General features: G+C 41.6%; 1 protein-coding gene across 1 annotated transcript; it reads right to left on the bottom strand.

Moving 5' to 3' along the window:
• Nucleotides 1-673: 673 nt before the first annotated feature.
• PRPH2 (peripherin 2) lies at nucleotides 674-27441 on the bottom strand. Its single transcript, XM_069065768.1, has 3 exons — nucleotides 26861-27441; nucleotides 2045-2291; nucleotides 674-886 (listed from the first exon to the last, which is right to left on the bottom strand). The coding sequence occupies exons 1-3, from the start codon at nucleotides 27439-27441 to the stop codon at nucleotides 674-676; spliced, it is 1041 nt and encodes a 346-aa protein (XP_068921869.1).
• Nucleotides 27442-27937: the final 496 nt, after the last annotated feature.

Below are 27937 nucleotides of genomic sequence, written 5' to 3'. Positions count from 1 at the left end.
TTTTCCAGACTCCTCTAATGTGATCCCATCTAGACTCATCAAGTGATGCTTTTGTACACATGGTCTTGGAAATAAAGCAGACCTGAAGTTAGCAAGGGGACCCTCAGTATCTTCTCCAGCTCACACAGAGTAGAACCCCAGAAAGGGTTTCTAGTTCCTGAATTATCTGGGTGACACCTGCCCAAAGCGTATGCAAGGGAAGTGATGGAAAAAAAAGTGAGAGAAGCACTGAACAGGTTCAGGCAAAGGGGAGAAGAGAGCATGTATATAGGCAGGCAACCATCCCTGAGATGTTAGGATCATATTTACATACTAGGGGTATGAACTATTGCCCTTTTGGTAAAGCAGCCCCTTTCATCGGTTGGGGCCCACAAACAAGGGAGAAAGCCTTTGAAGGGTATGGTGAGGGTTTCCCCAGGAAGAGTGAGCTGGAGGGAGGCCCCTTTCTGAATATAACTGGCATTAGCAGCCCTCATGTTTGACCCTGCCACCCACCCACCCACCCACTGAGAAAGGGTTATTGCTTCAAGATGGTCATTCTCCACTGGGGGTCATGAATGTACATTAGATTAGGGGAGCAGAGTTTCCGCTGCCCCCCCCCCGAGTCCCACCACTTCCCCGTGTGTCATTGTTCAATTGGGGCGTCCCTGGCGGGGGGCTCCCTTAAACCACCTCAGCTGGCTGCTGGGGCCTGGCCACCTTCATCACCCTCTGCTTCCACCTGGCCGCTTTTGCCAAGTTTTTTCAAACTCTCCAGGATGGATTTCCAGGTCTCCGGCACACTCTTCTCTAGAAGCCAGCCTTCACTCTCGCACTCAGGGTCCTCAGGATTGGCCACACTTTCCAGGGCCGTGTGTAGGTATTGCAGTCCAACCGTAATAGCCACCTGGGGAGAGGAGAAAGGAAAATTCAGGATAACACATAGGGTGTGTTGGGGAGGCCAAATGTGTAACATCCTAATGTCTAAGTTTGTTATGTTTATCATACCTTCATAATCAGAATTTCAAAAGGTGTGGTGGCCTTTCCTCAGGGAATCTTTCAGAATGACAAATGCCCTGGGATGATGGAAATGCCTTCCTGATTTGGTCATAGGGAGCTAAATTTGATGACTTAGTGTGTTTCCCTAACCCTTCTAAGCATCCCTGCTTAAAACCACCTCATCCAAGAAGTCTTCCTTGATTGAGCCCACCCTACTCACCAATTGTTCTCCCCTTGGTTCACAGATTAATATTTTGTGTTTGTGAGTGTTACCTACTCTATGCAATTAGCATAGTTTGTTTTTGTGTTGTGTTTTTTTTAAGTATGTGGAAATTAAAAAAAAACTCAACTTCTCCCCCTTATTTCAATTTTATAAACTGGATTTTTGAAAGACATACCTCATTTTGGGCAACTGGTGTGCTCATTAATTTGAAATGCACCTGGGGAGCTCCCAATATAAAAATATGAGGAGCCCTGCTCCATGAATGCCTTTGTAATACTAACAATTACCTCCCACAAGTTCTCTGTTGTGGTGTTGGGGGTTTTGTTTTGTTTTTAAGATCAAGTTTTAGTTCAGCAGATAGAACACTGAACTTGGAATCAGAAAGACCTGTTTTCAAATCCAGCCTGATACACTTCCTAGCTCTGTGACCCTGAGGGCCAATTACTTAACCTCTGTTTGCCTAAGTTTCCTCATTTGTTAAAAAAAAATAGGGATAATAAATAGTATCTATTTCTCAGGATTGTGAAGATTAAATGAGAATATTGGTAAAGTGCTTTTCAAGTCTCAAAGTACTATACAAACACTAGCTATTTTATGTTAGACTGGCTTAAAGCAGGACACACCTAAGTTAGCATCTCTCTCATTACAGTCTGTCATGGGACTGGTGCCATCCTGATCTATTATGAGGCCAGGGCTACTCTATGGCAAGACCCCCAAGTAAAGCAGCCAGCCCTTTAAAATCCAAAGGGTGATAGGACCTCCTCCGCCTGCCCCTCTCCCCACAGATTCCTTGCTGACCCTGCCTTCCACACAGCCCTAAAAGCAAACAGGCCAAATCTGTACCTCAAAGAGCCAGACAAGGAACACAATAGCACCCATAGTGTTCATGATACTGCTGTAGTAATAGAGCAGGGCTTCTCGGCAGCCCCGCGTCCACAGATTGAGTTCCTCAGTCTGGTAGTCGTAGCTGTAGTGGGCAGAGTTGTTGGTGAGCTGGGTCTGTATGCAGGGCCGTGGAGAATTCGGATTGCAGCAACTGAAGGGGACACCATCCACCAAGTAGCGCCCATCCACATTGCTCTTGATGCGACTGCAAGGAAAGCAGAGATGGGCAGGTGTGTGAGCAGGTGACCCCTGAGGTCACTGGTTGCATGGCACACAAATGGAGGTTAGCTATGTGGGGGAATGGATAAAGGGCAGGCCCTAGACTCAGGAAGACCTGAGTTCAAATACTGCTTTAGACACTTACTAGCTGTGTGACCCTGGACAAATGGCTTAACCCGCTGTTTGCCTCAGTTTCCTCATCTGTAAAATTAGGATAATAATAGCACTACCCCCCATTATTGTTCTGTGGATCTAATGAAATCATTGTAAAGGACTCTGCAAATCCAAAAGATCTATATAAAAGCAACTTATCAATGATTACTATCTCTAGAGGTCAATGTCCACCATCTCTCTACCTTGGGGAGGCTTCACAGATGTTATTTCCAGCCAGGGGATTGAGGAAGAGGGAGAATCCTCTGCCTGACTTTCAGGACCCTCCATAATCTAACACCAACCTCCCTTTTCAGCATCGCCTCTCATAGATCTCCCATTACTCCAGTGAGACTGGTCTTCTCCCTGCCCCTCAAACGTACCTCATTCCCAGCACCACACCTGACACACCTCTTCAAATTCTACCCATCATTGAAAGCCCACTTCAAGTGTTGCCTCCTCCATGAAGCCCCCATCCCTCACCTCTCTAAACTAGTGACTCCAAAGAGATCAAAGAAAAAAAGAAAAGCAGCCACATGCATCAAAAAGCCACTTTTATTATAGAAAACTAAAGGCGTGCCTATTAATTGGGGACTGGTTGATCAAATCATATGAATATAATGGAATATTATAGTATCATATGAAATTATAAGAGGGATAGTTTCAGAAAAACCTAAGACGAACTCTCTGAACTTAGGCAGAATGAAGTAAAAAGAACTAGAACAATTTGTACAATAACAACAACACTGTATAATAAACAACTTTTAAAAGAATTCTGATCAATGAATACAATGACCAACCACGGTCAAGAGAAGACCAAAAATAAAGTATGCTACCCATCCCCTGACAGAGCCAAGTAATGGATTTGGGGCAGAATGAGATCTTTTTGGACATGATCTGGGTGGGAATTGGTTTTGCATGAATGCATGTATGCATGTGTGTATGTATATGTGTGCATGTATGTGTATATATATATACATATATCATATTGTATGTATACTTGCTACAAAGATTTTGGTTTTTTTCCAGTGGTGGAAGGGAATAAAGGAAATAAAACAATTCTTACTCATAAAAATTGTTTAATTTAAAAAATAAAATTCCATTGAGCTTATAATCAAGACCATATACTTTTAGCATTAGTTAGCTTCTAAACATTTCATGTATGTAAATTAGTCCTCTTCCCAAACTAAACTGTCAGATCTTTGAGGATAGAACCTGTCTTCTTCTTCTCTTGTTGTCTCTCACAGGGCTGGGTATGCAGTAGGTGTTTAATAAATATATATTGGCCTGATTTCTCCAATCCTTTAGCTTCAGGGAATGAGTGGGGAGGGCTATCAATGGGGACTGAGCTTAAGACCAGCCAGAGCACCTCAGAGAAAAGTAAAAAGTGAATTTTTTAAAATTAAAATTTCCATATGGGGGCAGCTAGGTGGATCAGTGAATAGAGCACTGGCCCTGGAGTCAGGAGGACCTGAGTTCAAATCCGGCCTCAGACACTTGACACACTAGCCGTGTGACTTTGGGCAAGTCACCTTAACCCCAATTGCCCTCCAAAAAGCAAAAAAAAAAAAAATCCCATATGTTTTGGGGAAACATTTTCTAAAAAAAAAATTTCCTTGACCTCAGTTCTACTCTAATCAAAAACATATATTAAGTATTTACTATGTACAGAGTGTTCTGCCAGGGACCAGTCTATACAAGCAGATTCCCTGACCTTGTAGAACTTACAGTCTAGGAGGGGAATAAGACTCAAATATAGATAACCATAATAATAATAATTGATAGCAATGGAGAGATACATGGCAAGCACAAGGATGTTGCAGCATGTATCTAATAAGGACAAATGCTCAAAGATATAGCATAATAGACTTTTTGGATCTGCAATGTCATTAACATGGAGAATTCAAAAGAAGGAAACTCCCTCTACCAAAGCATACTAACTAGTAACTACTGGGGGTATTGAGAGGTAGTTAACTTGCCCAAGATCAGCCAGCCAGTGTGAGGCAGAAGGTGGACTTGACCAGGTCTTCCTGAGGCCATCACTTTATTGGCTAAGTCAAGCCTTCTTCAAATGGCTCCCATGAACTTGATTTTTGGAAGACTTTGATAACTATATTTCAATATTATTGGTTTCTTTTCTAATCTAATTATTTTTATTTTATGCATTTGACAAGTCTTTTGTCAAGGTGTCCACAGCACAGAAAATGTAAAGAACCCTTGTACTAAGCCTCTCAGTACATGCCTATACACTACACCTCTCAGTATAAAAGGTATCTTCAAATAAAGTTCTGACTAGAGGACACGGACTGGGCGCAGCGGCACATGCCTGAAGTCCATGCTACTGGCGACTAGAGAGACTTGTGGATTGCTTGAGCTCAGGAGCTTGGAGCTGGAGTAGGGCTAATATCGATTGTGTACTTGTACTAAGTCTAATACAAATACGGTAAACCCATAGGAGTGGAAACCACCAGACTACTGAAGGAGAGGCAACCTGCCCAGGTTAGAAACACAGCACATAAAAGCTTTTCTGCCAATCAGCAATGCGATCAGGCCAATCAGTGACCACTAGATTCTAGCCTGGGTAAGAGAGGGAGGGCCTTCTTCTCCCCTCCCAAAAAAGAAAAGGACATGGCCTGATCATGTTGTGAAAATACAAGATGACCAGTGGACAGTCCAGGTATTCTACTGGTTCCCACAAAATGGACTTAGAGAAGAGAATGCAGTTGCTCGGGGACCATTTTCTGCATAAAGCCCTTTCTGATTCCCAGCCCCATCCCCCAACTGCTATTGCCCATTTTCCCAGACTATCTTCTATTTAACTAGGCAGCTTGGTGGCACAGTGGATAGAGTGCTGGACCTGAAGTCCAGCGAGGGAGGGCTGTGCAAAGGAGATGCGTAGCCTACTTCATTTTTGGTCCTCTCTGGACCATAGCTGGTCATTGCATTCATTGATCATTAGCTGCATGACCCTGGGCAAGCCACTTCACCACTTTCTGCCTCAGGTCCCTCATCTGTAAAATGAAGATAATAACATCTGCCTCTCAGAGTTGTTGTGAAGATAAAATTAAATATTTGTGAAGGGCTATGAAATGCTAGCTATTATTATTATTATTACTAAATACTTCATGTATGTATGCAGATAAACTTTATATTTATGCTGCATATATTTTTATGTGTGTTTGACATCTCCCCCATTAGAATGCAAGTTCACTGGGAGTAGGGATTGTTTCATTCTCTGTCCTTGTATCTCCATTGCCTAGCACAGCACATACAGTAAGTGCTTAATAAACATTTGTTTGGGAGGGATGCTCTGTGAAAGATCTACCAGAGAACAATACTGGGGCTCTCTCTTTCCCCTCCCCTGAGCTTTTACCACAGACACACACCACACTGTGAAGAGGTGAGAAGTATGCCCATGGGCCCCAGTGTTCTGACAAAATAGTGTCTCCCCAAAATGAGAAGAACTGAACCAGGAATAGAATGGTAGGGGAGGAAGAACACTGATCTGGAGTTAGAAGACCTAGGTTCAAATCCCATCTCTGACACTTGACCTTAGGCAAGTCACTTTCTTTCTCTGGGCATCAATTTCCTTATATGTAAAAATTATTCTGCATAGTCACTGGGTCCCAAGTGTTTTGTTGTGGTCAGGTTTCTGTGACAGATCCAGACTTAGCATCTACCTCCTGCCCAATGCATCCAATTCTTATTTGGTTCTTGATGTGGAGGACTGAGAAGTATAGATAATAAAAATAAATAAATATTGGCTTGCTTCTAGCCCAAAGTCATTATTTGTTCCCTAGGGGAAGATTATGTTGTTTATTCCTCTTCCCTCCCCCTCAAAAACAAAACAAAACAAAACCATAACCTGTTTCTGGATCATCCTCTACAGAAACCTGGTCACCAGCTTGGGATCCAGTGACTATGTCTTCGGTGACCTATGCAAAGTCCTTAATGTGCTCCTCTCTGTCCTTGGTGCTGAAAAGATTTTGCTGTTACTAAGTCACTCTTTGTGACCCCTCTTGGTGTTTTCTTGGCAAAGAGACTGGCGTGCTCTGCCATCTCCTTCTCCAGCTCATTTTACAGAAGCCATATTGGAACTCCAGAAGGTGAGTCTTCCTGATTCCAGGTCTAGTACTCTATCCACTACACCACCTAGCTGCTCTTGCCAAAAAGATATATAGCCTGAAATGCTATAGAATGAAATGAACAGAACCAAGAAGAGAATTTATGCAATAGCAGCAATTTAAAGACAACTTTGAAAGACTTAAGAATTCCAGCAACATAATGACTCAATTCCCGTAGACCTATGATGAAACATGCTACTTGACCAAGAGGTGATAGAAACAGGGTGCAGAATAAGACACCTCTTTTGGACAACGTAGGGATGTCTTTTGTTTGACTATGCATATTTATTATTTTCAGTGAGGAGAAAGGAAAAAAAGAGAAAGTGGATTTTTATTCATTAAAAAAGTAAGATTTTTTTTTTAAAGCTGCAGTAGCCTGAACACCTACCCAGAAAACTACACTCATGACTTGAGGGCTGGTATAGGTGATTGCTGCATCCGTCCCACAGCTCTGAGCTCAGCATTGTGCTTCAAGATATGTGGGATACAAGCAAGGGTGAGCTAGAGTCAGTTTGAACCAACTGGACAGCTGACATTTAAATTTTCTGTGTGAGTATTTACATCTCTGAAACTGGCACACTCTACAAATTGGGGCTTCGTATTATTTTGCTGATTGTCTGGACTTTGAATGAGAAATTCTGAGGGTCTTTCCCTCCCAGGTTGATTCTTTTGTGAAGGCAAAGTAGGCCATGTTTTTCCTCAATTCTTACCTAGTCTTTACTGAATGGGTGTTGTCTCAGATAAACTGAGAGCCGGGAAAGGCCTTAGCTTAGAAAAAGCCAGGGTATCCCGCTGCATCTGGGTGCCATCGCCAGTTGTCCTGACCTATGTCTTGCCACTGTACTCCACTGACTCTGGAGGAGATAGTGAGGCTAGCAACTTTGCACAGCCCTGCCTCACAAATCCAATTTCACTTGCAAATCAAGGCATTGCCCTCCTGATATCATTGGTCCTCTTAAAGAATGAAGAATGAACAAAATCAAGTTAAGGAGAAGACATCAATAATATGGGGGTGGGGCTAAGGGAACTAGTTGTTAAACATTTACCAGCACACCCCTGGATAATTTCATGTAGTTCTGGAGGACATGCCATGTTAAGGGCATTGACAAACCAGGGCAGGCCTAGAGAAGGGTGAACTGGAAGAGGAAAGACCTCAAGACCATGCCAAACAAGGACTGGTTGAATTTAACCAAAAGAGAAAAATGAGCAGGAAATGGCGTTGGTTTTCCAGGTATTTGAGGCGCAGTGTGTTGAAGAGGGAGGAGGCTTGACACCAGAGGTCAGTGAAAAAAGCAAAAGGGGAAGCAGCTGCAGAGAGGAAGATTCAGGTTTGATATAAGGAGATGCTCCCTAACAAATACCATTAGCCAAAAGTGGATTAGGCCATGTTGGGTGGTAGTAAGCTACAATTGGAGGTCTTCAGGCAGATCCTGGATGACCATCTGTTTTTGTTTTTGGTTTTTTGCCTTTTGGAGGGCAATTGGGGTTAAGTGACTTGTCCAGGGTCACACGGCTAGTTTTTGTGTTAAGTGTCTGAGGCTGGATTTGAACTCAGGTCCTCCTGACTCCAGGGCCGGTGCTCTATTCACTGCGCCACCTAGCCCACCCCTGGATGACCATTTGTTGGGGATATTAGAAAAGAAATTCCTACTTAGATAGAGATTGAACTTGATGGACTCTGAGGTTCCTTGCAACATTGAGTTTCTACAATTTTGTAATAGAAAAATCAATCAGTGTCCTCAAGCTTACCCTGTCAATAAGAAAACTAGTGGAGAACAACATAATTAAGAGGGAACAGTGTTCCAAAAGACTCATAAAGGAAAATTCTGTCCACATCCAGAGAAAACTATGGAGTCTGAATCCAGATCAAAGAAGACGATTTTCTCTTTTTTGTTGTTTTTTCTTTTTTGTGGTTTTACCCTTTTGTTCTGATTCTTCTTCCACAACATGACTCAGGTGGAAATATGTTTCAGATTGCATGCCATATTGGGGAGGGGCGAGGGGAGGGAGAGGGAAAAATTTGGAACTCAAAATCTTATAAAAATGAATGTTGAATACTAAAAGTAAATAAATATTTTTAAAAGAAGGAACAGTGCTATAGGAGATAAGGGAAGCATCAGTGGGAACTATAATAGTCACGGAGGAGGCAAGGCTTGAACTGGATCTTGAATGGAAAGGAAAATTTGTATTTGCAGAGGTGGGGGGGGAGGAAAAAAGGAGGACCATTACTAAGGTCTCTTCTGCAATGAGCTTTGCATATCGATGATATATTTCCCTGTGGCCTACATAAGGAACAAAACTAGGATATTTGAGGGTTGGAGAGAGGATACCCTGGGCCTAATCACGTGGGCAGCCATCCTTGAAACTGTTCTCCCTTCCCCTCCTCCCCCAAACCAGCAACAACATTGCTTTCCCACCACTTTCTGCCTTCTCTTGATAATAGACCTGGCTGACCTCTAATGAAGTCTCATCTCCCTGACTCTCCCAGTGCTCAGGGATGTTGCCTGGGGTATGCATTTCTCCAACCCTCTCCTATTAACAAAGTAATACCCTGACTTGTCAGATCAACCAATTCTCTGTGTGCTCTGGTAAGCTTAGCCTAGCAGGATCCTAGAATATTAGAACTGGAAGGCTTCTTAGAGACCACCTGGCCCAATCCCATCCTTTATTCAGGCAAGGAAACTGAGGCAAAGAGAGGGGACATGATTTTAAAGAGTCCTAGAATCTCAGCTGTCATCTAGTAGAGCCAAGGACACAACAGGAGCCCCCCTCCAGCATCCCTGACAAGTGACCCTCTGGTGAGGTGTTGTCCCACCACTGAGCAGAGCCCACTCAAGAAGAGCTACTTCCTATGAAGTTACTACTTACGTCAAGCCAGGCTCCTTCACAAATCACTTAGTCCAGTACCTGGCACACAGTAGGCATTTAATGTTTGTTGTGAGCCAGCCAATAAACATTTATAAAGTGCCTACTCTGTGCCAGGCACTGGGTTAAGTTCTGAGTATCCACAGAAAGGAGATAATGATCTAACGAGGGAGACAAATGTGTTCAAACAAAATTCATTGATTGGAATATTGCATATGCTTTCAGATAAAATTAATGAGTGAGTTGGTTTTTCTGACCTGCTTTTCCCCCCTCTTTTTTTTTCTCTTTTGTTAGGAGGGAAAGGGAAAGGAAGATGCTCAGGAATTAAGGTAACATGACACACAAATCGACTAATCTAAACTAGCCTCTTTGCAGCTTTCAGCTGTTGCTCCTGGGTCTGACCTCTGGAAGCAAGTGGGGAAAAAAATCTGATCTTCCACTTGACCCCTCAGATACTTCAAGGTGTTTCTTTTTGTTCTGCCTTAGGCAACTAGGTGGTACAATGGAGTGAGAAAGACCAGTTCAAATCCCCTTCAGACTCTCACTTAGCTGTGTGACCTTGGGCAAGTCATTTAACTCTGCTCAGCCTCAGTTTCCTCATCTGTAAACTGGGGATGATAATAGCAACTGCCTCACAAGGCTATGAGGACCAACTGAGATAATAAACACAAAAACATTTTGCAAACCTTAAAGTGCTATGTTTCAGAAGCAGCTAGTTTGAATGGTAGATAGAGCTGGACCTGGAAGCAGGAAGACCTCAATTCAAATCCAGACTACGCTTGCTGGTTGTGTGACCCTGGGCAAATCACTTCACCTCTCTCTGATTCAGCTTGCTCATCTCTAAAATGGGATGATAAAAATAGCACCTACCTCCCAGGGTTGTGAGGATCAAATGAGATACTATGAAGTGCTTTGAAATCTTAAAACATTATGGAAATGTTAGTTATTATTATCATCATTATTACTACCCTAAATAATTTCCCTTTCAGACTAGGCAACCCCCGTTCCTCCATGTGATTCGGCCTCCTCACTATCTTAATTACTTTCCTCTGGAAACGCTCTAGTTCATCAATGACCTTCCTAAATGTCACCTTCACAACTGAACCTAGAACTCCCAAAGTGTGACCACAGCATAGGAGAGTCAGACTGTCTCCTTCCTTGTTCGGGACACTACAATCCTAGAAATGCAATGAAACATCAAGAGAGTTTCCTCCATATGTTTTTCACTTCTTTTACCTTTCTTCCCTTTTTTTTCCAACAGGGCTAATATGGATACATGTGTGTATGTATATATTTTATACACACACATACACATGTATATACACACACATGCAGAACACACATACACATATGTGCGTGTATGCATTGTGCGTATTTATATGTGTGCATGTACATGTGTATGCATTTTGCATGACTTCACATGTATAATTGATATATTCCTTGCTTTCACAATGAGGAGGGGAGGAGCTGAAGGAAGAGGGAGAATTTAAAACTCAGAATCTTTTAAAATGAATGTCAAAAATAAATAGTATTTGGGGCGAGACTAGGTGGAGCAGTGAATAGATCACCGGCCCTGGAGTCAGGAGGACCTGAGTTCAAATCCAGCCTCAGACACCTAACACTTACTAACCATGTGACCTTGGGCAAGTCACTTACCTCCAATTGCCCTGCCTCTCCAAAAAGCAAAAAAACTTAAAATAAAAAAAATAGTTGTTTTTTTTTAAGACAGGCTTCCTCCTCACCCCATGTCCTACTTAGGTTTGATTGACATGTATCATGTATTCCAGCTATTGAATTATCCTGGCATTTTGCTGAATATGTGGCATAATGGAAAGTAAGCTGGACTTAGATCTAAGGAAGAAACTGGATTCAAATACACTTTTGACACTTACTAGCTGTGTGACCATAGGAAAGTTATTTAACCTCTCTGGGTCTTAGGACGTTCCTCAAGACTTAGTTACTAAGGCTGCTCTCTGTTGGCAGAGGGAGTGTACATACACACACGCGCCTGTGCACATGTATACATCACAACTCCTTGTCTTCTACAACCTTTTTGAATATTAAAGAAATCTTTCTTTAATCTCTCTCTCTCTCTTTCTCTCTCTCTCTGTCTTTCCCACCCTCCCTCCCTCCCCTTCTTCCTTATAGGTGAAAATACAAATCAAATGTAAAATCCCAAAGAAGTATTACTTGAACATCAGAAAGGTAATGTGCAAAACAGAAATGGTTTCATATGTTGGAGTCTACTTTCAGTCAGTTGGTTGATTGAGAACTGATTTTATATAAGGTGGAGCCTGCTTTCAATCTAATACAGTCATGAGTATGAACTCACATGAACATAATCCCAACCACAGAGATATAGAATCCTAGAACTGCAAAGCTAGAAGAGACATTAAAGTTTATCTCATTAAATTCTCTCCTCCTCACCATTTAAGAGATAAAGAAACTGAGATCTAGACAGGCATACTGAAATACCTATGGTCATACAGCAAGTTATTAGTGGTTGAGTTCTACCTATTAGACTAAAGATAGATAGATAGGTAAGTAAATAGACAGATGGATGGATAGATAGATAGACAGACAGACAAACGGACAGATGGACAGATAGACGGATAGATAGATGGATAGATAGATAAGGGGTATATTATATATATGTTCTATATATAGTTATATACATATATGTTATCTCCCCTGATAGAATGCAAACTCCTTGAGGGCAGGGACTATTTCATTTTTGCCTTGGTAGCCCCAGCAATCAGTACAGTGCCTAGCCTGGTCTGTAGTAGTTGCCTAATAGATACTTACTAGTACCTGCCCTCTCAATGCCTCATCTAGACTGTGCCCTCAGGACAGCTGCCCCACTTATCCTCCCTTACTTTCACTACTGATCTCCATCTCATCACCTCTATGTGCCATTCACTGATGCATCAGTTCTTATAGAACTGTCTCTGGCTATATCTACTCTCACTCCCATTTGTCTTCTGATTTGGCCTATAGACCCAAGCTTGCAGGGTCTGACTTTCCTTACCCACACCCCATTGTATATACATCTCAGGTGAGATTCAGATCATGGTCTGAAATCAATTGTAGATGCATCACTACCCAGCTTGCACAATCCAAACAGCCTGTTTTTAAAGCAGCTATGTGACATCGTGAATAGAATGCTAGAATTGAGGTCAGGAAGATATGAGTTTGAATTCTGCCTCAGCCATTTACTAGTTGTATGACCCTGAGCAAGCGCTCTCAGTCTCAGTTTCCTTATCTATAAAACAAGGATAATAACTGTGCCTAGTTCATAGCATTGTTGTGAGAATCAAAGGAGGTAACATAATTAAAATACTTTGAAAATCTTAAAATGTTATAGAAATGTTAGCTGTTCTTATTAAGGTCCTTTTGGTTATTTGAGTAGATCCAAGGTTCAATATAAGTTGACAGAATAATCAAGAAAGTAATGTAATCTTAGCAACAAGCCCAGCTTCCAGAAATAAAGAGGCAACTGTGCCTGGGTTCTCTTCTCTCATTTGGAGGACTGTGTTTAGTTCTAGACACTACAATTCAAAAATCAAATTGATAAACTGAAGAATGTCCAGAAAATGGCGACTAGGAAGATGAAAGTGTTGATTCCATGGCATATAAAAATTGACTGAAGGAAAGGGGGACGTTTAGTGTGGACAAGTAGATACTCAAGGGAGAAGTCAGAGCAGTGGGATATCATCAGGAAAAGGTAAATTGAGCTTGTTTCATTTGGCCCCAGAGTCAAGAACCAGGACCAAATTGGAAACTACAAAGAGGTTAAATTTAGACTTGATATCAAGAAAAACTTCCTAAGATTAAAACTTTCCCAAAGTGAAAGGGATCACCTTGGGAGGGGATGGTTCCACCTCCTTGGAGGTTTTCAAACAGGTTGGATGATTGCTTGCTGGGTATGTTTTAGGGGGGGTTCCTTTCAAGCATTGGTAGGACTAGGTGGCCCTTCCAGCTCTAAAATTCTGTGATGCCTCCTTACCCCTCAGTCTGACTCTCAGATCCCTATGAGAACTCCCTGAGGGAAAGGACTGCCTGTGCCTGCCCCCAGTAGACAATCCCCAATCATTCACTATTCATTTAACAGACATTTGTTAAGTATCTGTTATTAAATGTCCTACACAGATGAAAAATGACAGTGGAAGAAGGAAACAATATTTATTAAACATCTACTATGTTCCAGGAACTGTGCTGAGGGCTTTGCAAATATTATTTCATTTGATCCTCACAACAACCCTGGGAGGAAAGGAATATTATGATCCCCATTTTACTATTGAGGAAACTGAAGCAGACAGTGGTTAAGTGACTCACCCAGGGGCACACAGCTAGTAAGTGTCTGAAGCTAGATTTGAATTCAAGTTTTCCTGACTCCAGGTCCAGCTCTTCTCCACTAAATCACTCAGCTTTCAAACAAATAAGGAGAGGTACAAAAAATAAGGATGATATAATTCTAGTGTCTTCCCTCTTTTAATTACTTCCTATTAAACATGTATATAGCTTGTTTATCCATATTTATTTGCTTATTATCTCTCCTTTTAGATTGTAAGCTGCTAGAAGGCAGAACAAGATGGAGAATTCACTTCGGTGCAATTCAATAAATATTCATAAAGCCCCTTCTATGCACCAGGCAACAGGTACTTGTGCTAGGTAACTGTTAATCTAATTTAGTGCCATCCCCTTCAAGAGGCCTTTCCTGATTTGCCCAATTGTGAGTGCAATTTGCCTCCCCAACCCCCCTTTCCTGTGTATTTTTTTTAATAGATCCTATATTTCGCTATGAATATGGAATAGTAGAATGTAAGTTCCTTGGGGTCAAGGTCTCTCATTTTTGTATTTGTATACCAAAAGCCTGGAACATAGAAGGCACTTAATAAATGTTTATTGACTGATTGGTTGAAATAAAACTGGGCCAAAAAAAAAAAAAAGAAAGAAAGAAAGCTGGGCAGAGAGACAAGAGCCAGACAGTGGATGATCTTAAATTCCAGACCAAGCATTTCACACTACAGAAAATGGAGAGTCACAGAAGTTTTTTGAGCAGGTAAATACTATGGGACATTTGCAAGGACAGGGACTGTCTCTCTTTTATCAGAATGAGAGAGCTCCCTAAGGGGAGTTCAGAAAGCCTCTCTTCCCAAAATCAGACATAGAATTAACAACAGACAAGGTCTGTATCATCTCTTTTCTGCATCCACATTTGGGTCAAGAACAGAGTTTTGTAGATGAAAACAGGTTGGGGAGAGTGTCCAGACGTCCATGGTTCTCCAGGCTTCTCTAAGTTCCAGCCTTGGCCCCCTCTCCTGGGGCCTCCCATTTTCCTGAATCAGCCAATCCTGAAGCCTCACCTTGTTTACCTGGGGTTTTGCCCTTGTTCCAATTCTGGATTAAAAGACAGCTCATACTCTTAAGCTAAAGCTAGGCCAAGGAGATCTCAAGTCCTAGGTCACTGAGGCATCTATTTATAACCTAGAGTATTTCCTAAGCTCCAATGATTTTCCCCTCAGCTCTATTACAAATCCCACTTCTGTGGGTGACTTCAGGTATGGACTAGTTTCACTGTGGGTTTTGTATCCTGAATGCCCCAAACAGTGCCTGGCACACAGTAGGTACTTATTAAACACTTGAAATATTGCATATATTTTCAGACACAATTGGTGCATTGATTGGTTTTGCTCACCTGCTTTTTTTCCTCTTTTTTATTTTTTGTTACAAAAGATGGGGCAGGAGGAATAAGAAAGAAGTATTTTCAGAATTGAAGGGGATATGTCAAAGAAAAGAATCCATTTTTAATATAAAGGGGAAAAATGTGAGGTCCTCCTCAGTGTTGTGAGGTGTGTGAGACTTGTGGTCTTAACAAGCCCTGACAGAGAGGTCATGTAGAGTTGAATGAAGGAATTCTTTGGTCTAACCAGATTTCCCTCAGGCAGAAAAACCAAAAATATCCTTAGTGAGGATTCATTCAACCTTTCATGCCAGGAGTTGGATTTTGCCCGAATAAGAACTGTGATTTAGGACACAACTTTCCCTGTTCACAATTTTCTCTCGTTTATCTCTATACCTTTGCGGAGGCTGTCTTCCATGCTTGGAACCCATCTTCACCTCTCCCTTACAGAATCCATTCCAGAGTCAACCAAGTGCTACCTCCTACACAAGGCTTATTCTAATACCCTCAGTTGCTAGAGGCCCCCAGTGACTTTGTATTGAATTGACATCTAGTCTGTGTTTGCTGATCTGTGTACGTGCTGTGTCTCTCCCCTCTGAAAGAATATGAGCTCCTTGAGGTCAAGGATTAGTTTTGTCTTCACGTCTCCAGTTCAGTGTCTAACCTATAGTAGGGCCTCGATACATGCTTCTTGATTGAATAAATGAGTAGATGTATGTTGATAGGCATTTATTTGTTGAGTACCTACAAGATGTAAAATCCTATATGGAGCATCACAAAGGTGCATACAGAAGAGGGAAGAACTACGGTCTCCCTCTTCAGGGAGTCTCAGTCTGACAGTTATATGCATAGTCTTTGTCTTTAGGGAGCATCCACTTTGACTGGAGAGACATAGTATTGAGAACAGTCATAAAAATACATGTCAATGAATACAAAACCAAACCAAACATTAAAAACTGCCCTTTTTTAATTGGAAATTGAGGGAATACCCATCATTGGGGGCTGAATAGGTGGGGTATATGATTGTGATGGAATACTATTACATCAATAGGAAATGACAAGAAAGATTGGTTTAAGAAAAGTCTGGGAAGATTTAAAAAAACTGGTGCAAAGTCAGGTGAACAGAACCAGGAGAACATTGGACATAGAGACAACAATATTGAAACAATAATCAAATGTCAAAAAGTTGGCAACTCTGATCAATATGTTGATCAGTTCCAAAGGCCTTCTGATGAAAAATATTGTCAACATCCAGAGAGAGGACTGATAAACTCTAAGTGAAGAACAAAGCATAATTTTTTCACTTCTTACATTTTTCTTGCTTTTTTGCCACATGGTTAATATGGAAATGCTTTGCATAACTTCACGTGCATAATGTATAATTGCCTTCTCTATTAGTAGGGGAGGAGTTAGAGGGAGAAAGAGACTTTAGAATTCACATTTTTTAAAAAAATTAATGTTAATAAATAAATGATATTTTTAAAAAAACATATTCTTTTTAACTTCATTATTCTAGGTATTTAAGTTCTCCAAATCATTTTCATCATGATGCAGTGATCATGTTCATCCTTGGGCACTGCAAATTTGATCCAAGTGTAAATAGTGGCAAAAACATTTGTATAGATAATTTTACAGTTTACAAAGCACTATCACATCCATTAACTCTTTTTTTTAATTTTTTAAAATTAATTTGTTTCCTTTTAGTTTACAGGATTCAATTCCACAATTCCTTGAGTTTCACATTTTACATCCATTAACTCTTGATCCTGCCCACAGCAACTCTGTGGGTGGGTGACTGAAGATCAGAGAGATTAAGACTTGCCCCAGTCAGTCACACAGTCAGTGAAAGAACTGAAACCTGAACCCAGGTTTCTTTAGTCTCATTCTAGTGTTTTCTCCAATTTGTTCAAGTTAACCAATTGATCTGTTGGGTCTTAGGTGGATGAAACACATGAAATGTAAGGGTCACTGGTGAGAGTGGGATGGGATAGGAGAAGTGTGCATACTCACAAACACTGTTTAGGATTGGGGGAAGATTTGTGCCATGATAGAGCCCACAGTTTGCCAGATCTTTGTTTTCCTAAGTAATGCCAACTCTCAATATTCTATGGTTATATGAAATGGAAACCACATCATTTGGACCAATGTACTCCCAACAAATATCCTTTCTCTAAGAGCCACTCACAAGTAACAAAATAGACAATGGCCCTTCTCTGAATGATTTGAAAGATCCTTTACTTGAGAGGAGTCTTGGGTTCTAGTTCCGGCTCCTCCACTAAGGAATTATAGAAACCTGGGAAAGGTTCACTTCAATTGTCTCTGTTCCTTCACTTGGAAAATTAAGGAATTAGACTCAATAATCTTTCTAAAGTCCTTTTTAGAAAAAAAACTTCAATTTTATTTTAGTGTTGGTTTCACATTTTCTCCCTCTTATCTCCCTCTCTCCTACCAATTGAAAAGGCAGGAAAAACAAAACCCATTACAAGCAAGTATAGTCATTAAAAACAAATTCCTCCATTAGCCAGGTCAAAAATAAATGGAAAGAAAATAAAAGAAGAGGAGAGAGAAGAAAGGAAAAGAAAGGAAAAAGAAAAAAAGATGCTTCAATCTGTACTCTAAGGCCATCATCTCAATCTGGAGAAGGGCAGCATGCTTCAAAATGAGTCCTCTGGAGTTGTACTTGGTCACTGTATTGATTAATGTCACTAAGTCTTTTAAAATTCTTTGTCTTCACAGTGTTGCTGTTATTGTATAAACTGTTCTGATTCTGCTCACTTCATTTTCTATCTGTTCATATGCATCTTTCCAGGTTTTTAAAAATCCTTTTTTAACCCTGACATTCTATAATTAGAGGGTTCTCAACCAATAGAAAACTTCCAAGTTGAAGGCCATCTCTATGTCCTTCTCCCCATCACATTCTTATCTGGATCTTCGAAACCATTCCAACCGGGTCTCACAAGTGCGTATGGCTGGTTATCATAGCTTTTTAGGACATGGTGCTGCAGAGGTCCAAGTCATGAGTTTAGTCCCTTCCCCTCCACCATTTGATACCATTCCCAAGAGGGGGAGAAACCACCAGAAACTAGAAGCACCCCTTTCCCCTGTTTAAGAGGTCACTTCTCACAGAAACTCAGAATTGATGCTTACACTAGATTCTAACCACCCTGGTACTACAAAGTCCTGGAAAAACAAGAATCGTAACTTATTTTAGTTTTGTAACCTCTTTCATGCCCAGCCCAGCATTGTGGACATAGTAGATCTTATTCTTGTTTAAAAAATAACTGATATTTCTATAGAACTTTTTAAGGTTTACGAAGTACTCTTCTCACTACAACCCAGTGAGGTGGGTAATAAGATTTTATAGCACTTTGCAAATATTATCTTATTTGATCCTCACAACAACCCTGAGAAGTAAGTGCCATTATTATTACCCCCATTTCACAGATGAGGAAACTGAAGCAAGCAGAAATTGTGACTTATCCAGGGTCCCATAGCCAGGGTCTGAGGCTAGATTTGAACTAAGCTCTCTGTGACTCCAGGCCCAGAATTTTATCTATCATGCTACCTAGCTGCCTCACTAGTAATGCAAATGTTATTAATTCTATTTACAGATAAGGAAACTGAGGCTCAGGGACTTTGAGGGTAATAATATAAGGATAAAGGGTTCTAAAGCTAGAAGGGAACAAAAGTGGACATTCAAAAGGATCACAGATGTAGAGCTGGAAGGGATCTTGGAGACCATCTGGTCCAATCCCTTCATTGTCCAGATATGGAAAATGAAGCCCAAAGAATTTAAAGGATTGGTCCAAGGTCAGGGCAGATCATAAGTAGAAGATTCAGGTTTGATTTCAGGTCTAAACAGTCCTATTTCCAGTGCCTCATGAAATGCCTTACCTAAATTCATACAGCTAAGAAGAGTCAAAACCACCCGCAAGTCAGGGCATCACCTTCCTGATGCCATGGACCTCTTTGAGAACAAAGGTCAAACACCAACAACAAAACCTGAGTAACCCCTCTTGGGTCCAGGTACTCTCTTTGCTAAGTCATGCTGGCTACTTGAAGAAGGAAAGCAGAGGAACAGAGGCAGGATAAAGACAATGGCACATGAGAAGGTAAGAAGTTAGAATTTACACTGTAATGGTGGAAGAATGTCTAGATTGGAAGCCAGAGGACCAGGGTTCAAATTCCAGCTCTGCTATTTACAATCTCTATGACCTACGGCCATATAACTTCCTTGGTCTCAGTTTCCTCATCTGTAAATCGATGGGGCTGAACTAGCTGGTCTCCAAGGTCCCTTCCAGCTCTAAATCTGTGATTCATTTGAGTGTTTCACTTTTGTCTTTGTATTCCTGGTGTCTAGCAGTTCCTGGTCCATAATAGGCACTTAATAAATTCTTGTTGATTAACTGATAGTCATCTCATCTACTCTGAATCAGAATAGTCTAAAAAAAAACCCCTGATTTCTTGGGATTTAAACATGAGTATATCATGAGCCTCCATTAAGGTCCTCCCCCAATGCTTCCTACAGAGGTAATAAGCATAGTAGACTGTGATTCAAATCCCACTTCTGACACTTACTAGCTTTGTGATGCTAGACAAGTCACTTAACCTCTCTGAGCCTCATCTGTAAAATCAAGGGCTTGTACTAGAAGGTCCCTTCCAGCTCTAAATCTATGAACCCAGGACCCTACATTCTCAAAGTCTATGCCAAGAGACTACTAGCCCTGGAAAGCCTTTGGGGAAAGATCTAGGGATGGACAGTGTTTAAAGTCTAAAAACCAATGTAAATATCATGAATGCATTATAATGGAATCTCACCACAATATCATGAAATCCCATTGTGATGTCATGTTCATAACATTGTTCTTATGGAACTCACTGCCCCTGGTGAAGTTGTTTTACCTAACCTTGTTTTTGTGGAACCAAGAAATCACATTTGGTAGGTGTAAACATTGGACAATGTCATTATCAGAAGGTTGGTCACCGGGAGATGACATTTTTTGCACTCCGGCTGCTCCTGAAGACTGGCTAGCAAAGTGTGGAGGGAGTGGTTATTTATAATCCGCCCATCTGGATAATGGAGGGAGTACCCACACAGAAGCAATCACAGATACCTTAAGTATTAAATAGGTCGTTGATATTCCTGTCCTCTGGGATCCTATTCACCCTCCATTATTTAGGGACTTTTTCCTCACAGCGATTTCTTCATGTCCATATGCCTTATGACCATATCACTGCTTGGCAACTTTTTCTCCAAACAAAGAAAATGGCAAGAAGTGGAGGAAAAAACCTCAAGCAGCCCAACTTAATCTAGGCTGCTAGCTTCAGTATGAATTTCGTAGGGAAGGAATTAGTTTGGGTTTTTTGTTTTTGTTTGGTCCAGAATTGTGCAGAGAACTCCTGGGGAGAAACTCCTTCCACCAAAGCAAATCAATCAATAGGCATTTATTTGTTTGTTTGTTTGCTTTTGCTTTTGCTTTTTCAAGGGGCAATTGGGGTTGTGACTTGCCCAAGGTGAGATGGCTAGTTTTTTGTGTTGTATCTGAGGCCATATTTGAACTCAGATCCTCCTGACTCCAGGGCTGGTGCTCTGTTCACTGTGCCACCTAGCTGCCCCAAGAGGTATTTATTAAGTGCCTACTATGTGTTAGGGTCTGGACCAGGTGTTAGAGACATAAAGATAAAAAGTAAACAATCCCTGCCCTCAAGGATCTTACATTCTATCATAGGTGATAACCTCTGCATAAATAATAAGAAATAAGGAATTGGACTTGTGATTCATAAGCAGCTAGCCAGTGCAATGGATAGAGAATGCTGGGCCTAGAGTCAGGAAGACAAGAGTTCAAATTCAACCTCAGAAACTTACTAGCTGTGTGACCTTGAGCAAGTCACTTCACCTCTGCCTCAGTTTCCTCCTCTGTAAAATGGAGGTAAAAATAGCACCTACCTCCCAGGGTTGTTGTGAAGACCAAATGAGATAATGTTTGTAAAGCACTTTAGCACAATGGTGGTATACAATGAGCATTATGTAAATATTAGCTATTATTATTTCTTTGGTTTCAGAAACCCCTCCACCATTCAGATCAGCATCTTCCTTGAAATTTTATCTTACAGACTTGCCTACAAGTACTGAGAGTTTAACAGACTTGCCAGGGCTCACACAGTGTGGGTCAGAGGCAGGACTCCCCAGGCTCTCTCTCCACTCTACCAACAACCCCCTCTTGGTGATGATCAGAGAGCAGCTTCTAAATGCATCAGAAAAGTGAGATCATACTACTAACAATAATAGCAAAATTTAACAACATTTAGACAGTCCTTTTAGTTTAAAAACTGCTTTATAAATTTTATCTCATTTGATATTACCCTCAAATAAAATTACTCTCAAACGGTATCCTCAAAACCTATGGCATCCACAAAAACATGAATTTTAAAGATTATTTTTTTGCTTTTTTTTGGAGGGCAGTTGGGGGTCAAGTGACTTCCCCAAGGTCACATGGCTAGTTTTTGTGTTAAGCTTCTGAGGCTGGATTTGAACTCAGGTCCTCCTGACTCCAGGGCCAGTGCTCTCTTCACTGCACCACCTAGCCACCCCTAAAGATTATTTTAAAATAGAACTCAACACTGTGGTGTATTAGAATTATTTGTGCCCTACTAAAACTATAACCGCCATGAGAGTGGGAGCTTAGTCTAATCCATCTTTATAATTTTCTAAAAGAATACTAAGGGGTGTAGAAAGGGCTCTGTATATAATGGGCACTTAATTTTTTTAAAATAGAAAACAGAGGGCAAACCAGATTTCGTGAAGCTGACCTTATTTGCCTTTCATCCAACACTCCCGTAACAAGCAGACTAAACATCCACTGATAGGTTTGTGCAGGCCAATAACTAGGTCAAAGAGACTGGGCTTTGCTCCAGGATGTTCACAGTCTGAGGGGGACATGTATTCCTCCTCAGTGATCCTACAACCTACCATCCTCATGCCTCATCCCTGACCTGTGCAACCACCAAGCGCTTCCTTGCCTAGCCCCAAGCTGCTACCTCAAGCTTACTCTCTCAGCTTGGTGTACCTCTCCTAGGCACCTGCCCTACCAAAGACATCCCCACACATACCTGTCACCTTCCACAACCTTTAGGAGGACTGGAGTTGGTGGGATGCTCTAGGTAAGCAGGCCAAGCCTGCAGTCAGTCAGAATGACTGTACCTAACCTTGACAGATATGAGGACCTTCACCATGCCTTCCATAGGAAATCATAAGGATCTCTTGAGTTGGAAGGGATCTCAGAGGCCCACCAAGCCAAACCCTCATTTTACAGATGAAGAAACTGAGTCATGAGGAAAGTGACTTGCCCAAGGTCAAATGAGTAATAAAAGTGAGAGGTAAGATCAGTGCTGGGACATTGCACCTAAGGTGAGATCCAGAGGCCTTCCCACACTCCAGGTGTGCTCTCCATGACCTGTTTCCATCCTGCTCCCTTAACTCTTAGTCTTTCCAGCTATGGTCTTCTACGGTGTTTTCCTAACAGGACCTGTTTGGGATATCTATCTCCTCATTATGGCCATATTAGAGAATCTCTCTCCCTGGGGCCTAAGGGATCTCCCCATGTCTTCCCAGCCATCCTCAACCAAATTTCTCCATGTTCTAGAATTCCTAGTTGTTTCTTTGTTGCCACAAATCCACTGGGGATTAAGGAACCAAGCATCACCCTCTTTAAGAACACAGAGCAGAAAAAACCCTGTGCAGGCATAATATTGCCCTGATAGATATTGTTTTACAAAAATATCATTACTGCCTTCTAATGGAATCCTGACATTTTGTCATGACCCACTGTGTCACAATGTTCATCACACTCTTCTCGTGGAACTTGCTGGCCCCTCTAAGGTTGCTTCATGTAACCTTGGCACATTTAGTGACATAGTACCTCAATGACTACAGCACTTAAAAACACAGAGAGCAGCTTGGCTTGTAGAAGTGGGCAGTCACAGAGGCTGTGGAAAGAACAGAGCAGAGAATGCCAGAGGAACTCAGGCTTATACTAACAGGCATGAATGAGAGAGACAGACAGACAGAGAGAGACAGAGAAAGGGGAGATGGAGACAGAGAGGGAAAAACAGACAGGGAGGGACAGAGACAGTGAGAGACAGAAAAAGGGAGGGACAAGACAAAGAGAGACAGAGACAGAGAAATGAAGCAATCTTCGTTTCCAAACCTGCAATTTTATCAGCCTAGGGACATCCTGATGAGGAAATCCCCCTCTGCCAATGTATGTCTGCAACTGTTCTACATCAGAGAATTCTACATAGTTGACTGGAGCTCTAAGAGTTTTGAGAGACTTGTTCAGAGTTGTACAACCAGTATGGATCAGAGACTTTCACCCAGGCCTTCCTGGCTCTGAGGCTGGCTCTTTCTTGGTGACATACTTGTAACTGAGCATAGAATAACAGTCTGCCTACAGCCAATTTTGCCTGAAACATCCACCTCCTCAGGGCAGAATAGAGACTAGGAGAAAGCCCACTTTGCTCCTTCTAACAGTGGGGTTTAGAGATTGTCTGGAGAGAAGGTGAATCCAAGTGCTGGGGGTTATGTGTATTACTTTGGACTTGGTTCCATGTGAATTCTCACAGGACAAAACCACCAACTGGCTGCTACTTCTCCCCAGGAAGACCTGGGTTTCTGACTTGCCTCTGGCCTGTGCTATTTATGTGACCCTGGGTAAACAGTTTAACACCTCATTGGCTCTGGTTGACTCTTTAAAACTATAAATTACAGTTAAGGTGCCGATCTGCATAAATAGAGGAAATTCTTCTCTGGAAGGTCACTACGCTGGTGAAATCACAGAGCCAAACAAAAATCATTATTATAATTGTTAAATACAACTTAGAAAATATAAGATATGTTACTTATAATAAATATATAATAGTTATGTAATAGATAACATATGTAAAGCACTTTGTAAAACTTAAAGTTTTTTTGGCCTCCCACCCATGCTAGGAGAGTGGGAGAGATGTTTAAATGATACTAACTGTAACTGTGGACACACACACACACACACACACACATTGCCCCCTATATATGAAGGACAGAAAGGCTTATGGTCCCCTCCTCCAACAGGGATTTACATCTATAATCTCCATGCAAGGAGAAAACAAAATCCTCTAGCAATGACCTTCAGTCTGAATTTCTTTCAGTTTCAGGTATAGTTAGTTAGACAAGCCATACGGGGTTAGTTGATGTTCAGACAGCCTACTAGGAAGACACTTTAGAGATGGCCTAATCCAAACCTCTCATTTTGCAGAAGGGGAAACTGAGGCCCAGCGAGGGAAAGGGACTTGGAATTCTAGCATGTTTAAAGCTGGGGTAACTCATAGACATGTCAAAGCCAAATCTTTCATTTCAGTTGGATTTGGATTTGGAGACAGGAAGACCTAGGTTCAAATCCCGCCTCAGATACTCACTCATTGTGTGATTCTGGGGGACTCAATCTCTCTAAACCTCAATTTCTGTAAAACGAGAATAAAAATAGTACCTACCTCGCAGGGTTGTGGAGAAGAATAAATGAAATAAAGGATAGAAAGTGCTTTGCAAATCTGAAATCACCATATAAAAATTAGCTACTATTAGCTAATCTAGTTCATAGCTGGAGAACATCCAGCTCAGAGACTCTTAACCTGGGATATATGGTTAGATTTTATGGATAGATTTGAGAAGGTCTGTGATTTTGTCTGGGGAGGGGGAATTACATCTTTATTTCAATATAATTGGCTTCCATTGTAATCCTATTTATTTTATTTTATGTACTCAAAGCCATTATTCTGAGAAGGTCCATAGGCTTCACAAGACTGCCAAAAGAGTCCATGACACAAAAAATGTGAAGAACCCTTGATGTAATCCAACCCCCTCATTTTAAAGATGAGGAAACTGAGGCTCACAAAGGTTAACTGACTTACCCAAGTTCACACAGTTAGTGGTGGAACTGGGATCCCCAACCCCAACTCTTTAACTCCAAATCCATTGTGATTCTTTTTACCCTACTGAGCTAGAAACCATCTTGGCCTAGGGTCATAAAACACTGAAGGGTCTCAGAAATTGTTCTGGGCAACATAAAAATGTGATGGTGAGAAGGAGCAAGGCTTGCCACTGGGACCCAGACATCCTCCACTGTGACAATGCCTTAGAGAGGCTCTGCCTACCTCTCTCCAGGGTATATGGCCCATTAGTTCATTATATAATGTTGGGACGTCTGTGAGGTTGCCTCAGATTCATGGAGTAAGCCTTTTATCATAGTTACCTAGTGCACCACTAGCCCTGAGCCAATACTATGGTCACTGTGGGCTCTTGATGAAAGGGGAACCAGCGGGCGGGTTATCACTTGAAGAACAGCTCAGTGTCTGCTCCTGTAATGTCAACTTTATGTATTAAATGAAGACAGTCTCCAGCTCTCTCAAGTGCGACAAAGGGAGGTCAGTCGCTTTTCCTTTCATGTCCATTCCAGTCTGTCTTCCCTCTGAATCTCCTCTTTTGAAATGACCTTCAGAGTTAGCTTCTGAGCCATACAAAAAAATCAGTGGGGACCTAAACTGCCATTCCCCTGGATGCATCATTCATCTTATTCACCAGATTGACTTTGAATAGCTTTCTTTTGATATGAATTTGAACCTAGCAACCAAAGGTATGGGTGGATAGTGGGCATTTGTTCAGAAAAAGGACAGGAAGACACTTGACACAGATTACAGCATCAGAAAAGCAATGTGGTGAAATGGACTGGCCATGGAGCCAATAAGACCTAGGTTCAAATCCTGCCTCAATACATATTCTTTATGTGACCCTGAGCAAGTAGATAAACTTCTTAGCACACCAGGCAACTCCCTAAAATCATAAATTACTGCCAAGCTTCTGGTCTGCATTAATAGAAGGAATTTCCACTCTAGGAGTTCCACTGGTGAAATCACAGATCAATCAGTCAATCAATATTTGCTAAGTGCCTAGGAGGTGCCAGGTGCTTCTGCTAAATCAAACAAAAAGTATTATTATTATAATTGTTAACCACAAGTTAGAAAACATACAAATAATCATTCATTATTTCATATTTATGTCAGCCAATAAACATTTATTAAGTACCTACTATGTGCCAGTCACTGTACTAAGCATATACTTATATTTACATATCATTAAAAGTTGGACAAGCGCATTCATTGTGAGGTGAGATCCTGTAAAATGAAACTCTCCCTTCGACACTCTCCCTTCCTTAAAAAGGTTATCCTTTTTTTTTTGTCAAAGACAACAATAGAAACATTTATGGTCTTATTTTGGTAGTGTAATTTAAGAACAATGGGCTTCCTTGGGATGAGATATTCTGTGACAGAATCTTAGAAAAGAAGTAGTGATGAGGAAATAGAAAAGAAAATGTTTGAGTTTGGGCAGGATGGCATTTCTAGATAAAACATCCAGGTCAAATCACTCCGGTCTGATGGCTATGGATGAATGAGTTGGGAAGGAAAATAATTTCTCAGAAGATCTGATCTGGAAATGAACAATTGCCTCCCAATCTGTCGAAGTAGACCCAGACACTTAGCAGGTTTTCCTCCCTAAGGACCTCCAACACAGTCATAAGTAGGGTCACCCTGACTGCCTCCCTTCCTCATCCATATGGGTATGCAAGTGCTTGCACACACATCCCCACATGCACACAAGCATGCATATACACACAAAACAAGAAACCCCATACCACTACTCACTCTTTAACTTCTTTGGAGGCAAAGTCCAGGTATCGGTTGCTGATCCATTGGACTTCAAACCAGTCCCGGAAGCCATTGTTTCCACAGCACCTGAACTCAATCTGCAACATGTCAATAGTCTTCTTCATGAAGCACCGACCCGGGGTGTCTGTATCCCTATAGTACTTCATGCCATTCTTGAGCCCATGGGCCAGGGTACTCTCCAGGGAGCCCCTCATCAGGAAGCAAAAAAGAGAAACCAAGAAGAGGAGGATGTTGAACAGAACACAGGTGACCAAGAAGGGCTTCAACCATGACTTCCATTTGGAGTATTTTGCAGGGTCTAGCGCATCATAACAGATCTTTCCCCCAAGAGCATTGAAGATGCAAGCTAGCACCCCTACCCCGATCAGGGAGTTGGGCACAAAATGGCTCTCCGAATTGTTCATTACCTCACTTCTCTTCTTGAGCTCAACCTTGAGGAATATTCCCAGGCTGAAGAGGATGATTCCAGTCAGTACTGAAAGCCAGTTCATAAGCCAGAGCCCCTGGGCTAATTTGACCCTCTTCTTCTGGTCGAATTTGACTTTCATCAGTGCCATTTTTGCTGGCTGGAGCCCAAGTGGGCTCTGGGCTGCTAAACTTGGTGAGCTTGAGAGATAAGAATTCAAGGATTTTGGGGCACAACGGATGGCCCAGTCTGCAGGGAGCCCTTCTCAGGTCTGGCCATGTCTTCTCCCTTATCCCAGGGCTCTGGTGAGCTCAGGAATAGGGGCAATAAATTCACCGTTCATCAAAGGCAAGTAGCACCCACTGCTGTCTCTGGAAACTCCCTGGTTGAGCAAAGGAGAAACATTCTCAATGCTGCAGATTATTAAAGTAGGATCTGCCAGAGAGGTCACCCTAATCCCCTTAATCAGACTGATCCAATTAGAAAAAGCCCTGCCACCAGCAAATGAGGAGCAGCCATGAGCTCCCTCATTTTCCTCTCTAGGGCTTCATCAGGGTCTCATTGTGGATGCTGTAGGGGCACCAGGAAGAATGATGGGAAATCAAATCTCATGAAGTAACAAGCCAAAAAAAAAAAGCCAAACACAA

This window comes from Petaurus breviceps, unplaced genomic scaffold, assembly GCF_028583685.1.
Source record: "Petaurus breviceps papuanus isolate PSGF00001 unplaced genomic scaffold, PetGlider_PUasm1.0 90701, whole genome shotgun sequence".
NCBI lineage: Eukaryota > Metazoa > Chordata > Mammalia > Diprotodontia > Petauridae > Petaurus > Petaurus breviceps.
This window is presented reverse-complemented; position numbering and strand designations above follow the sequence as displayed.

Bases quoted from the DNA above. Each gene is read 5' to 3' on its own strand.
- PRPH2 (XM_069065768.1), bottom strand. From the start codon at position 27,441: ATGGCACTGATGAAAGTCAAATTCGACCAGAAGAAGAGGGTCAAATTA. The intron at 2,292-26,860 runs GTGAGTAGTGGT...CTTTCCTTGCAG, and splicing joins GCCTCCAAAGAAGTTAAAGA to TCGCATCAAGAGCAATGTGG. The intron at 887-2,044 runs GTACAGATTTGG...TCCTCTCCCCAG, and splicing joins TCCTTGTCTGGCTCTTTGAG to GTGGCTATTACGGTTGGACT.